This window comes from Micromesistius poutassou (genome assembly GCF_964030765.1).
Source record: "Micromesistius poutassou genome assembly, chromosome: 8".
Lineage (NCBI taxonomy): Eukaryota > Metazoa > Chordata > Actinopteri > Gadiformes > Gadidae > Micromesistius > Micromesistius poutassou.
Genome location: NC_140278.1, coordinates 1,188,517 through 1,203,027, shown reverse-complemented (window position 1 = coordinate 1,203,027; position 14,511 = coordinate 1,188,517). Strand labels below are relative to the sequence as shown.

Genomic DNA, 14,511 nt, shown 5'->3' with positions numbered 1-14,511 from the left:
ATGACATTGGCATGGTGCCCATAATCAGAGAAATAGTTCAATGTTGTAAGAGGATGTCTGGTGGAATGGATGTGTTTTCTAAGTAATAATGTACTTCCATTATTTTTTAGACATTTTTGAACTTAACAGGGCCCACAAAGTTTATAACCTTAAAAAAAAGTTACAACTATATAATAACTATATAGAATAGAGAATATACTATAGAGAATAACTATACTGTCTGCAATTGAGTTTGATTTCTGTATTTCAGACACTTTGATTGGTCATGCAGGTTTCAAACACATGCAGCGGACCACACACACACACACAGTCCACAACCTTGGATAGGGAAGGCATTACAGTGACATGACAGACACACCTTGGACCAGCCCAACCACCACCATGGGACAGCAACATCAAATAGTAAGCCTTTGACCTCCATCTGCCCCCCCCCCACCACACACACACACACACACACACACATCAGAGCCTCCTAACACACAGCCTGTCTGGCCTCAGCTCAGATCCCATTTCACGTCCGGTTTACTATCGATTTTATCCTTGCTTCTAGTCTGCATCTGCCCCGTCGTTCCTCCTGCACACACACACCCACGGCCATCACATCAACCTTGTGTAGAACTCCTTCTGCCTCCTCGTATTAGTCTATTGACGGCAGCCTAACACCTTGATGAGATTCACAGGATCCATGTGTGTGTGTTACAGCATGTTGACGTATTCCAGAGTAGTGAAGACATCACTAACATGTAATTATATATGAGTGAGTTGGTGCACACATTAATGCGCTGTAATTAAAAATGTGCACCGATATTAGGTGAAATGTAATAGGTTGCGCGCGCGCGCACACACACACACACACACACACACACACACACACACACACACACACACACACACACACACACACACACACACACACACACACACACACACACACACACACACACACACACACACACACAGTGGACTGAAGCCAGAATAAGCCATTGGGCTTGGGATCTCATTTCCACACCGACCCATTTTGACGAGCAGGCCGACCCGTGTTAAATAATTAACACGTCTACGTTTGGACACCAAACCCAGGCCAGAATGGAGAGGTGTGCACCAGACACAGAAGAGGATTCTGGTTTACTGTGAGGGGGGCATTCCGTCCTCCAGAATTTAGCTTCCCATGCCTCTTCCTTTTCCTGGAAGTTGTTTTATACAGTTGACGTGTCACTTGTTACTAGGGGTGGGAATCGAGAACCGGTTCCTACTCAGAACCGGTTCCAACTAACCAATTCCATCGGAATTGTACGCCTCCAACGTTATCGACTCTTCTTAACGATCACAACGTTTTCCGAATTTCTCGTCGAATGCCATGTGTTCAAAAGCCTGCGTACAAGTCAAGTGCTCTAATCAAGCGAATAATATATCCTGATTCGAAAATAGATAATGCACAGAGCAGCCAGCCTGAGCGGTAAACTGCGACCCCAAGTCATCCCCGCTGACAGCAACACGCTGCATTGGTGGAGACACGGGCTGCCACAAATACCCGCTTCTCTCAACATTGACGTCCATTGTCTGTGCGCTCCCAACGTGTGTTCTCCACCACACGTAACACTGTGAATAAAAAGAGAGCCGCTCTTGATCTAGATCAAGTTGATAGACTGGTGTTTCTAGCAAAAAACATTAAGAAATGAATTTCTTGCAGATAGGCTATAGGCTTTACTCCTGCTGCCGTCTCCTGTTTAAGTTGTCACGTCATTGTTTGCGCTGTGCAGTTCCGATTCAGTTTTTGTTTTTCATTGCATAGCCTAATTTTGTGATATGCATAGTGACACTTTATATTGATTAAGTTGATATACTGTTTAAAACAAAGAGGATATGGCCTTAGTCCTGTTTATGTCTCCTCTAGTCACGTTATACATTTGTGATTGAATCTTCATTACAGTGTTTATTTTTTTTTGGGGGGGGGGGTGGGGCAGGGCCTCGTAGATATTCGAATATATTCAAATACGTTGCTTGATATTCGATATCCGTTCAAACTTGATTTTTCTCAAAAGTGACAGCCCTATATAGTAGTATAGTCGTTTTTTATTAATAAGGCAGAGCGAGCTGCATACAAATATTTTCCAGTTTCATGCATTTTAGCGGATGATGACACCGATAGCTCTCAGGCAGCTGGCCCCGCGACATCGGCTCAAGTTACCCCTAGATTTTCTTTTCTACTCCTGTCATGGTGTTGTTCAGTATGGAAAAAATAAAAATGAAATGGTTGCTTTTGGTGCAGAAAACTGTGTAGAACTCCTTTTTTGCCACTCAATGAACTACTACTATAGGCAGAATCGATAATGGCATTGATAAAAACTTATCAATTCCCACCCCTACTTGTTACTCTGGAGCAGTGACGGACTGGGCGGTCTGGCATTTTCGGCACCTTGCGGCTTTGTCGCAGTATTTGCATTTGTCATGTACCGTCTGGTTACATTCATATTATGTAACGTATTAAATGAACAAAAAACTCTCCTCCCTCTCTTCCTCCATCGTATTAAACACACACCCAAACCTCAAATCTATTCTTTCTTTCTCTTTCCTTGTACTATGCGACTATTCCACTCAGTCTGGTGTGGAGCTGCTTTACATGAAGCTGCTTCAGTCTGGTGTGAAGCCGCTTTACATGAAGCTGCTTCAGTCTGGTGTGAAGCCGCTTTACATGAAGCTGCTTCAGTCTGGTGTGAAGCCGCTTTACATGAAGCTGCTTCAGTCTGGTGTGAAGCCGCTTTACATGAAGCTGCTTCAGTCTGGTGTGAAGCCGCTTTACATGAAGCTGCTTCAGTCTGGTGTGGAGCCGCTTTACATGAAGCTGCTTCAGTCTGGAGTCCAGAGTCCACTTTATCCCTCTCACCTCCAAAGAGGTCAACAGAATAGTTAAGTCTAACCACTCCACCACCTGCCCCCTTGACCCTATCCCTTCCTCACTCCTCCAGGCCGTCTCGAGCAACATCCTGCCATTTCTCACTGCCCTTATCAATTCCTCCCTCACTTCAGGCATTGTTCCAGCATCTTTCAAGACTGCCAGAATAAAGCCTCTCCTCAAAAATCCAACCTTTGACACCACCTCTAAAACACTGGAACGTGCCATCGCTAACCAACTGTCCTCCTATCTCTCACATAACAACTTGCTTGACCCTCACCAGTCAGGCTTCAAGAAGGCACACTCCACTGAGACGGCTCTCCTCGCGGTAACTGAGTCCTTCCGTACTGCCAGAGCCTCATCACTCTCATCGGTTCTCATTCTCCTCGAACTGTCCGCAGCATTTGACACAGTGAACCACCAGATCCCCCTTGCCACTCTCGCCAAACTTGGCATTGCTGAATCTGCCCTATCCTGGTTCACATGGAATGGCTCCTTGTCCAAACCTTGCACGCTTGACACTGGTGTCCCTCAAGGCTCTGTACTGGGGCCCCTTCTGCTCTCCCTCTATACCAGATCTCTGGGCTCTGTAATAACATCACACAGTTTTTCCTATCACTGCTATGCTGCCGACACTCAGCTATTCCTCTTTCCCCTCCTCTGTTTGCAACACTCATATCTGAATGTCTGGCAGACGTCAGCACTTGGACGATTGACCATCACCTGAGGCTTAGCCTCAACAAGACTGAGCTCCTCCTAATGCCAGGGAAAGTTTGCCCACACATGGACTTACTGGTCACTGTCAAGAACATCACTGTTTCTCCTTCTCCAACTGCCAGAAACCTTGGTGTGGTACTGGACAATCAGTTATGCTGCACCGCAAACATCACCGCTGTGGCCCCATCCTGCAGATTTGAACGCAGGATTCGGCCCTTCCTCACAAGGGAAGCAGCTCAGCTCCTAGTCCAAGCACTGGACTAGTGCAACTCGCTCCTGGCTGGACTCCCTGTCTCTGCGATCAAACCTTTGAAGCGTTTCCAGAACGTGGCAGCGCACCTCATGTTCAACCTACCTAAATTCTCCCATGTGACCCCCCTCTTCCGCCACCTCCACTGGCTCCCTGTAGTAGCTCACATCAGATTCAAGATGATGGTACTGGCATACAAGGTGGTCGATGGAACTGCCCCTGCCTACCTCCAAGTGTTGGTCAAACCACACAGCCCAGCTCGATCCCTCCACTCAACTACCTCAGCTGAGGTAGTTGAGACGTCTGGTACCGCCATCGCTAAGATCAAGCAAAGGTCAATCAGCAAAATCACAACTCTTCTCTATTTTGGGACCACAGTGGTGGAACGAGCTCCCTGCCGATGTCAGGATCGCAGAGTGGCTCACCAGCTTCGGCAAAAGACTCAGAACTCACCTGTTAAGAGTTCACCTAGACTCTGCATAGCCATTCAGTCCCCCCCGCCCACTATTGTCTGTTGTACATCCTGGCACTTAATGAACGCACTTAATGTACGTTGTATTTATTCATAGTACTTAATTGTGTAACATCTGTAGTAGCTAGCTATCACTGCTGTATATGAGGAATGGGTTAGCCTGGGGATTATTAGTACTTGCACTTGGTTCTATGAACATCTTTACTGTACCGACAGCGATATATTGTTTCACTTCTTATGACAAATGTACTTATTGTAAGTCGCTTTGGATAAAAGCGTTTGCTAAATGCCCTAAATGTAAATGTAAATGAGCGTGAGCCGCTTTACATGAAGCTCTGCTTCAGTCTGGTGTGCGAGCCACTGCCAAATTTCTCTAAGTCCCTCACCCCTGTTTTCCATGAAATCTGATCAGTATTTAAACCAGAGATATGAGTCTCTATATCACAGTCATGGTTACCCTCAACATCGGTCTACATTGTTTTGTAGCCAAATTTCTTATTCAGATGTAAAAAAATGTGCATGGTTTGAAATAAAACAACAAATCTACCTTAGTTTAAATGAAGCAATGACTTCTGGGAATTTCAAGAGCGATGCATTTGGGTTGTGCGTTGATATGTCCATGTTTTGGTGCAGTTGTTTAACGCATTTAAGTTTAAGTTCACCATCACTGGCTATCAAAAGTGTGTGTTTTTTCCGTGCGTGAAAAGTTGTATCTGCGAGTCGCGTGCCCGCTGGCCGCTGGTGGGTGCCAATGCCAGGGCCGTTTTTAGATCCCAGTCCGTCACTCCTCTGGAGGCCCTTCTCCTCGTTCTCGTAGCCAGTCTTCCTTGGCTTTGTGTTCTCCTAATGGCTCTAGTGCATTCTGAGTACCAGCCACAGACCCTTCACCCTCTGCCACAGTTCCTAATTGGGCCTCTAAAAACACACACACACACACACACACACACACACACACACACACACACACACACACACACACACACACACACACACACACACACACACATCTTTCTTTCAGTCAACTGATGCTGTCATCTCCCCCTTCCATCGCCGCAGTCTCCCTGTCTCCGTGGCAGCCCCTCGCCCGCCCCTCCGTTCATCTCAGGCTGTTCCCATCCAGACGTGTTCCTGCAGCCCGCCCTCCCAGTGGACGGCGGTCAGACAGAGCCCCATTAGACTGAGAGACACACGTCACCGGTCTGCCACTCGGCACGCATCTGGAGCAGGGCACCGCGGAGAGGGAGGAGGAGGGGGAGGAGGGGGAGGGAGGGGAGGAGGAGGAGGAGGGGGAGGGGGAGGAGGAGGGAGAGGAGGGAGGGGAGGGGGAGGGGGAGGGGGAGGAGGGGGAGGAGGAGGAGGAGGGGGAGGGGGGAGGAGGGGGAGGAGGAGGGGGGGAGGGGAGGGGGAGGGGGAGGAGGAGGAGGAGGAGGGAGGGGGAGGAGGGGAGGGAGAGGAGGGAGAGGAGAGGGAGGAGGGGGGGGGAGGAGGAGGGGAGGGGGAGGAGGGGGAGGGAGGGGAGGGGGAGGAGGGGGGAGGAGGGGGAGGAGGGGAGGGAGAGGAGGGAGAGGAGGGGGAGGAGGGGGGGGAGGAGGGGGGAGGAGGGGGAGGAGGGAGCACTGAGGGGGAGGAGGGGAGGAACAGGAGGAGAGAGTGGAGGAGGGGAGGGGGAGGAGGGGGAGGAGGAGAGGAGGGGAGGAACAGGAGGAGAGAGTGGAGGAGGGGAGGGGGAGGAGGGGGAGGAGGAGGGGGAGGAGGGGAGGGAGAGGAGGGGAGGGGGGGAGGGGGAGGAGGGGGAGGGGGAGGAGGGGGAGGATGGAGCACGGAGGGGGAGGAGGGGAGGGGGAGGAGGGGCGGAGGGGAGGAACAGGAGGAGAGAGTGGAGGAGGGGAGGGGGAGGAGGAGAGCAGGGGAGGAGGGGGAGGAGGAGGGGAGGGGAGGAGGGGGAGGAGGAGGGGAGGGGGAGGAGGGGGAGGAGGAGAGGAGGGGAGGAACAGGAGGAGAGAGTGGAGGAGGGGAGGGGGAGACGGGGGAGGAGGAGGAGGAACAGGAGGAGAGCGTGGAGGCTGGCCCAGCCATCCCTGCATCTCGGCCGTCTGATTTACAAGCCTATTGGATTTTAGACTAACATGAATCACTGCTCTGTGGAGGCAATGCTCCCTGACAGAAAGAATGAGAAACAGGGCTGGTTGTGTTGATGTGTGTGTGTGTGTGTGTGTGAGGGCTGGTTGTGTTGATGTGTGTGTGTGCTGGTGTGTGAGGGCTGGTTGTGTTGATGTGTGTGTGTGTGTGTGTGTGTGTGTGTGTGTGAGGGCTGGTTGTGTTGATGTGTGTGTGTGCTGGTGTGTGAGGGCTGGTTGTGTTGATGTGTGTGTGTGCTGGTGTGTGAGGGCTGGTTGTGTTGATGTGTGTGTGTGTGTGCTGGTGTGTGAGGGCTGGTTGTGTTGATGTGTGTGTGTGCTGGTGTGTGAGGGCTGGTTGTGTTGATGTGTGTGTGTGCTGGTGTGTGAGGGCTGGTTGTGTTGATGTGTGTGTGTGCTGGTGTGTGAGGGCTGGTTGTGTTGATGTGTGTGTGTGCTGGTGTGTGAGGGCTGGTTGTGTTGATGTGTGTGTGTGTGTGCTGGTGTGTGAGGGCTGGTTGTGTTGATGTGTGTGTGTGCTGGTGTGTGAGGGCTGGTTGTGTTGATGTGTGTGTGTGCTGGTGTGTGAGGGCGTACACATGGGTGCGTGTGAGTCAGAGGGAGGGAGGGAGGGAGGCAGGGGAACCAGAGTCAGGTGAGGGTGAGTCAGAGGGAGGCAGGGGAACCAGAGAGTCAGGTGAGGGTGAGTCAGAGGGAGGGAGGGGAACCAGAGAGTCAGGTGAGGGTGAGTCAGAGGGAGGGAGGGGAACCAGAGAGTCAGGTGAGGGTGAGTCAGAGGGAGGGAGGGGAACCAGAGAGTCAGGTGAGGGTGAGTCAGAGGGAGGAGGGGAACCAGAGAGTCAGGTGAGGGTGAGTCAGAGGGAGGAGGGGAACCAGAGAGTCAGGTGAGGGTGAGTCAGAGGGAGGCAGGGGAACCAGAGAGTCAGGTGAGGGTGAGTCATGTCATCCGTCAGCTGGGCCGTGTGCAGAGCATTCAGTGAGCGTCACCTCTGTGAATCAAAGACCACCAGACGACCCCAAAACCAGCCAACATACCAGCACTACTCGTTGCATGAAGACATAAATAAATAAAAGCAATAACAAATCAATCAAAGAGACTAAATAAATCGGAATAAACTGAATGAACTGAATAAATAAATAATGTTCCAGACTCTTGCTCTAGGATGCCTTCTGGTACACCGTGGACACCGTTAGGAGAGCCAAGCTCCTCTTGGCTGGGAGTGAACCACAGCAGACACTGTCCATGTGACTCACACATACCTTCTTAGCTCTGGTCAGGTAGGACCGCGCTGCCTCCTTCAAGGCATCATACTCCTCTTGTTCTGCCTCTGTCGCCCCTCTGGCCTCTCCAGCCCAGTGCTCCCCTGCTCGCTGCATCTGAAGGTAGCACACCCAGCCAGACAAATACCAGACCTGGAGAGAGAGCAGAAAACACACTGAAAGAGAGGGAGGGACGACCCAGCCAGACAAATACCAGACCTGGAGAGAGAGCAGAAAACACACTGAAAGAGAGGGAGGGAGAGAGAGAGAAAGTCTTTCTTGCACTAAGTGAGTGCGGGGAAAACATAACTGTAATCTTTCATGGAGAACCTGGGCATTAAATCATCATGTGCATCTGTCCATGTCCAAACTTGGAAGGCACATGTGTGTGTGTGTGTGTGTGTGTGTGTGTCAGGGACACACACACACACACATGACCTACATCACCAATATACATATGCAGATAGGGAGAATGTTTTGATGCACATTAAGGCTACACAAGGAACAGTGCTACTGAATAGATGTGACACTCTGCAAGACGTTGAGTTTACATTCATTTCCCAACAAGCTCAGGTTCTCAAGTCACTGAAAACAACTAGGATTTACAAAACAGATTTACTCTCAAGTATGCCAACAGGATAACTTAATTCCCAATGGATTCCTTGTGAAACTGTACTTTTTATTTTAAATTGGATTGCAGTCAGTTTTAGATAATGCATAATGGATGTTATCTTTGAGAGTCATTTATTTTATAGATCAAGCCCGTTGAGATAATGTGAAACAAGGAGGTCAATGCCTCATCTCTTTCATTTATTTTCATCCATTTACAGTTTGAATTGTATTAGCACGTTCTATTCATTCCAACATCCACTTGAACGCACACACAACAGTTCTGCAAAACACAATCACTTGCACAGCAGGAGATCAGATGATTCACCCCTGAAGTACAGTGTGTGTGTGTGTGTGTGTCACGTCTGTCTCTCATATAGGTCCAGAGATCAGCCGACCGAGGCGGACATTAACATTATTCATTATTCATCGGTGCCAGAGGCGCTCGGTAACTACACCTCTGCCAAATCAACCATTTAGCTTACAAACTCATCAAGGCATAGCATGCTGCTGCATCCAGCAGGGGTGGGAGAAAGAACATCCGCCAGCAGTGGCTTATCAGAGGAGCTGCAGCTCCGGGTGACCGTAGGAGTGTGTGAGCTCCACCATAATTGGAATGGAGCTTCTGCATCAGCTCAGCGAGCGCTGGCGGTTAAAACAAGCAGAGTGGAGATAGCATGCTGGGAGTGTCAGCCGCGCTGTGGATGATCTTCAGTGAGTTATTGTAATGGTGTGCATCTCCGTCCGTTTACTTCAAATGCAGAGCTGTGATTCAGCATGTAGAAAAATGTGTCCGTGAGAGTGAGATAAATCCTCACTTCAGTCCCAATATAAAGTCGGCCTCCAAAGCAGTCGCTTTAAAGGTTCTCTTTAAAGATGGACCACATTTTGTGCATTGACTATAAAGAGTTCTATATTTTAATGTTTAGGTTGGCTGATTAAAAAACTTGAAATACAAAATATAGTCCTGACTATTGTCTTTGTGTGAATGTCTGCGTGTGTCAATCAATGCCAAGAGATTAGAGCATTTTTTTGGCACAACTTATTTCCCCGCTGTGAAGAGGAGAATAAACGAGCGGCATATCAACTGAATACTTTGAAACAACAGTTACAAGGAACTGGCTCTTCTTCGTGTTAGTTGGCGCTATATAAAGGGATGTTCTGGCCACAATACGCTTTGGTGTTTTCTGCAAGAAGGGCTACTGAAGAAGCCGCTAGCAAATTATTGTACTGCATTTGAAGGAGATAAAAAAAAATGTCTGGAATCCAAATCTGACATCATTTATGTGATTAATGTCACACACCTGGAGCCTGCCTGTAACTTTGCACATGCGTGTGCGGGTGAGGAGGTATTTGGCCAGGCACAACTGTAGTGCGATTGCCTGGTGCCTTTGGATCAAGTTTTAAAGTTCATACCCCTGATGACTGCTCTCAATCTGTCACCTAAGTGGTCTGTGTAGGAGGAACCCAAGGAGAAAGCAAAGCGAGAGAGAGAGCAAAGAGAGAGGGAGGGGGAGATAGAGAGAAAGGTGGGAGTACACCTTGCTTTTCAGTGCTACTCAGATGGGATTTGTTGAAGGCTGACAGCACAAGGCTCCCCACTAAAGCACACAACGTACTGCCATTTATACCACTAATGCAGATTCACGTTCCCCGCAGTACTCCTTGTGTAGGTGTGTGTACAGATGTCAGGCTGCTGGCGACACCCACACCTGAGTGTGAAGGGAGACATTGAAGGGAAAGGCGCACAAAAGAGCGGCTCTGCACAAGGTCTTGGTGCTTAAGTTGTTTAAAGCCTCTGCTCTTCTGTTGGGTCGAGCAGCAGCAACCGTATTATTATTGTGCTTTGATGGCACAACAAAGACCACGCTCATGAAGCACCCACAGACCTGAGTCCATAGACGTCGTTTCTAGGCGAGAGAACCGAGCAGCACCGAGGCTAGGGCTGTAACGCGGCCGGGGAGAGGGGGCCACTGGGCTGTAACGCGGCCGGGGAGAGGGGGCCACTGGGGGCTGTACGCGGCCGGGGAGAGGGGGCCACTGGGGGCTGTACGCGGCCGGGGAGAGGGGGCCACTGGGGGCTGTAACGCGGCCGGGGAGAGGGGGCCACTGGGGGCTGTACCACGGCCGGGGAGAGGGGGGACCCTGGGGGCTGTACCACGGCCGGGGAGAGGGGGGCACTGGGGGCTGTACGCGGCCGGGGAGAGGGGGGACCCTGGGCTGTACCACGGCCGGGGAGAGGGGGCCACTGGGGGCTGTACCACGGCCGGGGAGAGGGGGCCACTGGGGGCTGTACCACGGCCGGGGAGAGGGGGGACCCTGGGCTGTACCACGGCCGGGGAGAGGGGGGACCCTGGGCTGTACCACGGCCGGGGAGAGGGGGGACCCTGGGCTGTACCACGGCCGGGGAGAGGGGGGACCCTGGGCTGTACCACGGCCGGGGAGAGGGGGCCACTGGGCTGTACCACGGCCGGGGAGAGGGGGCCACTGGGGGCTGTACCACGGCCGGGGAGAGGGGGCCACTGGGCTGTACCACGGCCGGGGAGAGGGGGCCACTGGAGACGCTTCCTGTTGTCGCCGAGCAGCGACGGCTGTGACTCAGACAGACTGTCAATCATTGTGTAAAACAAAGGAGCCGACGGCGCCCTGGACCGCTCACCTGGACCACCTCGTCGTCCTCTTCTAGAAGCCCCTCCAACACGTCCACCGCCGTCTGCCATGGGGAGGGAGGGAGAGACACAGAGACACACCAGTGGAATGAAGCTCTGGTTAGAATGCAAGAGCAATGGTTTAACTTTAACACACGCACACGCACACGCACACACACACACACACACACACACGCTGATGAAGCGCTAAGCATGGATCGTCATTAGTTGCAAGAAGACGAGAGATTCCGTTTGTCTATACCAGCTCACGAGACCCAGGTGCTGATCACCGGGTCGACGGCACTTAGCCTACCATAGCCTACCAGCACCACAGGCCCCACAGCCTACCAGCACCACAGGCCCCACAGCCTACCAGCACCACAGGCCCCACAGCCTACCAGCACCACAGGCCCCACAGCCTACCAGCACCACAGGCCCCACAGCCTACCAGCACCACAGGGCCCATAGCCTACCAGCACCACAGGCCCCACAGCCTACCAGCACCACAGGCCCCACAGCCTACCAGCACCACAGGCCCCACAGCCTACCAGCACCACAGGCCCCACAGCCTACCAGCACCACAGGCCCCATAGCCTACCAGCACCACAGGCCCCACAGCCTACCAGCACCACAGGCCCCACAGCCTACCAGCACCACAGGCCCCATAGCCTACCAGCACCACAGGCCCCATAGCCTACCAGCACCACAGGCCCCACAGCCTACCAGCACCACAGGGCCCCACAGCCTACCAGCACCACAGGCCCCATAGCCTACCAGCACCACAGGGCCCATAGCCTACCAGCACCACAGGCCCCACAGCCTACCAGCACCACAGGCCCCACAGCCTACCAGCACCACAGGCCCCACAGCCTACCAGCACCACAGGCCCCATAGCCTACCAGCACCACAGGCCCCATAGCCTACCAGCACCACAGGCCCCATAGCCTACCAGCACCACAGGGCCCCACAGCCTACCAGCACCACAGGGCCCATAGCCTACCAGCACCACAGGCCCCATAGCCTACCAGCACCACAGGGCCCATAGCCTACCAGCACCACAGGCCCCATAGCCTACCAGCACCACAGGCCCCATAGCCTACCAGCACCACTCATTTGCATTTACAGATCAAATGTGTTACCGTCCAAGATAAATAGACTGCATTGATACACCTCAATTAGTATGGACATGCGTACAACTGAGCACACACAGAGAGGAGAGAACAAATAGCAGGAAAAGACAACGCCTTTTAACGACCGTGCATCACCGTCCATTCCTCTGATTTATCCACACAATTTTTGCTCGAGGAAATCCCTCAGCAGTAATTCTTTCTGCTTTTCCGTTTCTGTGCTTTGTCCCTGAAGAAGGTCTCGATCCCACTGGAGCTGAAAAGAAGGTGACCTTTGCCAAAGCCTCTCGCTGAGAGGGCTGTGTGCATAGCTTTCTACAAAGAACAGACCGTGGCTGGCCAGCGGCCATGTGCTTCCTTTGCGTGTGCCTCTCCCCTTGAGGGCTCCTGATTGTGTGTGTTTGTGTGTAGGAGTGCGTGAGGCCCCAGGTGATGATATATTGATTTTTGTCAACCTGGGGTTGAAAGCGACTGTTAGCCAATCACCCCTGGAGAAGGGCATGAGCGCACAGGCGACAGAGAGAGAGAGAGAGAGAGAGAGAGAGAGAGAGAGAGAGAGAGAGAGAGAGAGAGAGAGAGAGAGAGAGAGAGAGACGTTTCTTGTTGAGCTGGCCGCATTAGATAGAGCTATTTTTCTGTGTTTTTGTCTTTTTTCCTTTTTCCCATTAAGACAATGTGGTTCCTGTGGCAATAAAGAGAGGTCTGTTGTCAAGGGAGAGTGAGGTTCAGGTTAATTGAGAGCATTTTTTTTAAGTGTATGTGTGCGTACACGCACACGTCTGTGTGCTAGTGAGGGAGTTGATTGATAGTTGAGCCAATTATGAGCTGAAGATCCATTGTGGTTCATTAATTAAATGACTGATTAAAATAAACAAACAGAAGCAACTGATCCCCACTGCCAATTAATAGATTCATTGCCCTAGAACCTCTAACACACACACACACACACACACACACACACACACACACACACACACACACACACACACACACACACACACACACACACACACACACACACACTCTTAAGACAACAAAGGCTCCCTCAGGCCACATACAGGCGTGTGCACATACACACAGAAAAACAACTTAAAGAGAGGCATAAGCAGATAAGAGATCTGGCCGTTAAACAGCTGATAGGGACAGGCAGTGAGGGAGGAACCTAAATAGAACCAGCGCTACCTGGTAGACAGGATAAGAGACGCCTGATAAGCCTGTATCCAGCCTAGCTACAGTGGGCAACCCACAGGCAAGTAACTGAAGATTCACCGATACGCAGACCACCTCAAACCCTAACCACAACAAGATTAATAATCCCTGTAACTATAAAGGGAAGGGAGGCGGGTAGAAGAGGGGAGAAAACACAGGAATCGTGGGATGAGGACGATCCAGACAATACAAAACGCTACGCCACAAAACAGCACTGCAAGCCATACAACCCCCCCCACCAAACACACACAGCTTTATTTTAGGAAGTAAAAATGGGAGAAAGATCCTCTGGGGATGAGCTCATTTGTTATTGCCTGTGTGTGCGTGTGCGTGTGTGTGAGTGTGATTGTATATGCACGCTTGTGTGTAATCTGCAGACAATTTTGTTTAACACAATCATTTTACCAAGAGTGCACAGCGGAGACAGGAGAAAGACAAACGACTTTACAAGCGAGGCCAGGCTGTATCTCCGACACACAGGGCGCCATACATCCATCGGCACGCGCTCCCACACATCCGGAAATAAATCCTGGGGACGTCAGCGCTAACCTTATCCCCAGGCAGCGAGGAGCGCAGCCTGGCACGCTTCGGTGTGAGCTCAATGTTGAGGCAATGGGAAAACTCGTCCAAATAGCAGAAAAGGTGCAAGCGAATAGGTATCCATCAGTGCTATGACAACCAGCCAAAAGACACCTCAGACGTTGACATGTTGTCAGGGGACTAGAGCTCAAACCGCTGCGGCATCTGACGACTTGCTGGTGACAGGTGATGATGAAGATGATGATGAATTTGGGATGAATGTAATGCATGCAGGTGTTAGGATTGTGTATGTATGGGACACCCACATGTTTTGGTGGAACCATTGGGGGCCACATGAGCGACAGCAGGTCTTTACTGTAGTGACCTCAAACTAAATATTCTGAATGCTGTTTCAAGAGAGACAGTGGACGAGAGAGAGAGAGACAGATGAAGAGAGAGAGAGAGACAGTGGACGAGAGAGAGAGAGACAGATGAAGACAGAGAGAGAGAGATAAAAGAAAAAGAAAGAAGGAGATTGGGGAAAAGGGTGTTTCTAGATCCGGTTGAGATCGAGCAACAGCAAGAAAACAGCTTCTTTACTGCTTTGCTTCCACTCATAAAGTCAATTTCCATCAAAAACTTCTAGCCACTGGCTAGAAACAAACAATC

The 14,511-nt window shown here is 51.3% G+C and overlaps 1 protein-coding gene across 1 annotated transcript in view; it reads right to left on the bottom strand.

Annotated features, from left to right (window-relative positions):
- Positions 1–14,511, bottom strand: part of LOC311351894 (uncharacterized protein) — a 30,460-nt gene that overhangs the window by 2,884 nt on the left and 13,065 nt on the right. Inside the window, exons 9-10 of the mRNA XM_084472054.1 lie at positions 10,999–11,052; positions 7,731–7,883 (exon numbers count right to left, since the gene is read on the bottom strand). Of these exons, the coding sequence (XP_084328180.1) occupies positions 7,731–7,883; positions 10,999–11,052 (207 nt within the window). The remainder of the gene's footprint in view (positions 1–7,730; positions 7,884–10,998; positions 11,053–14,511) is intronic.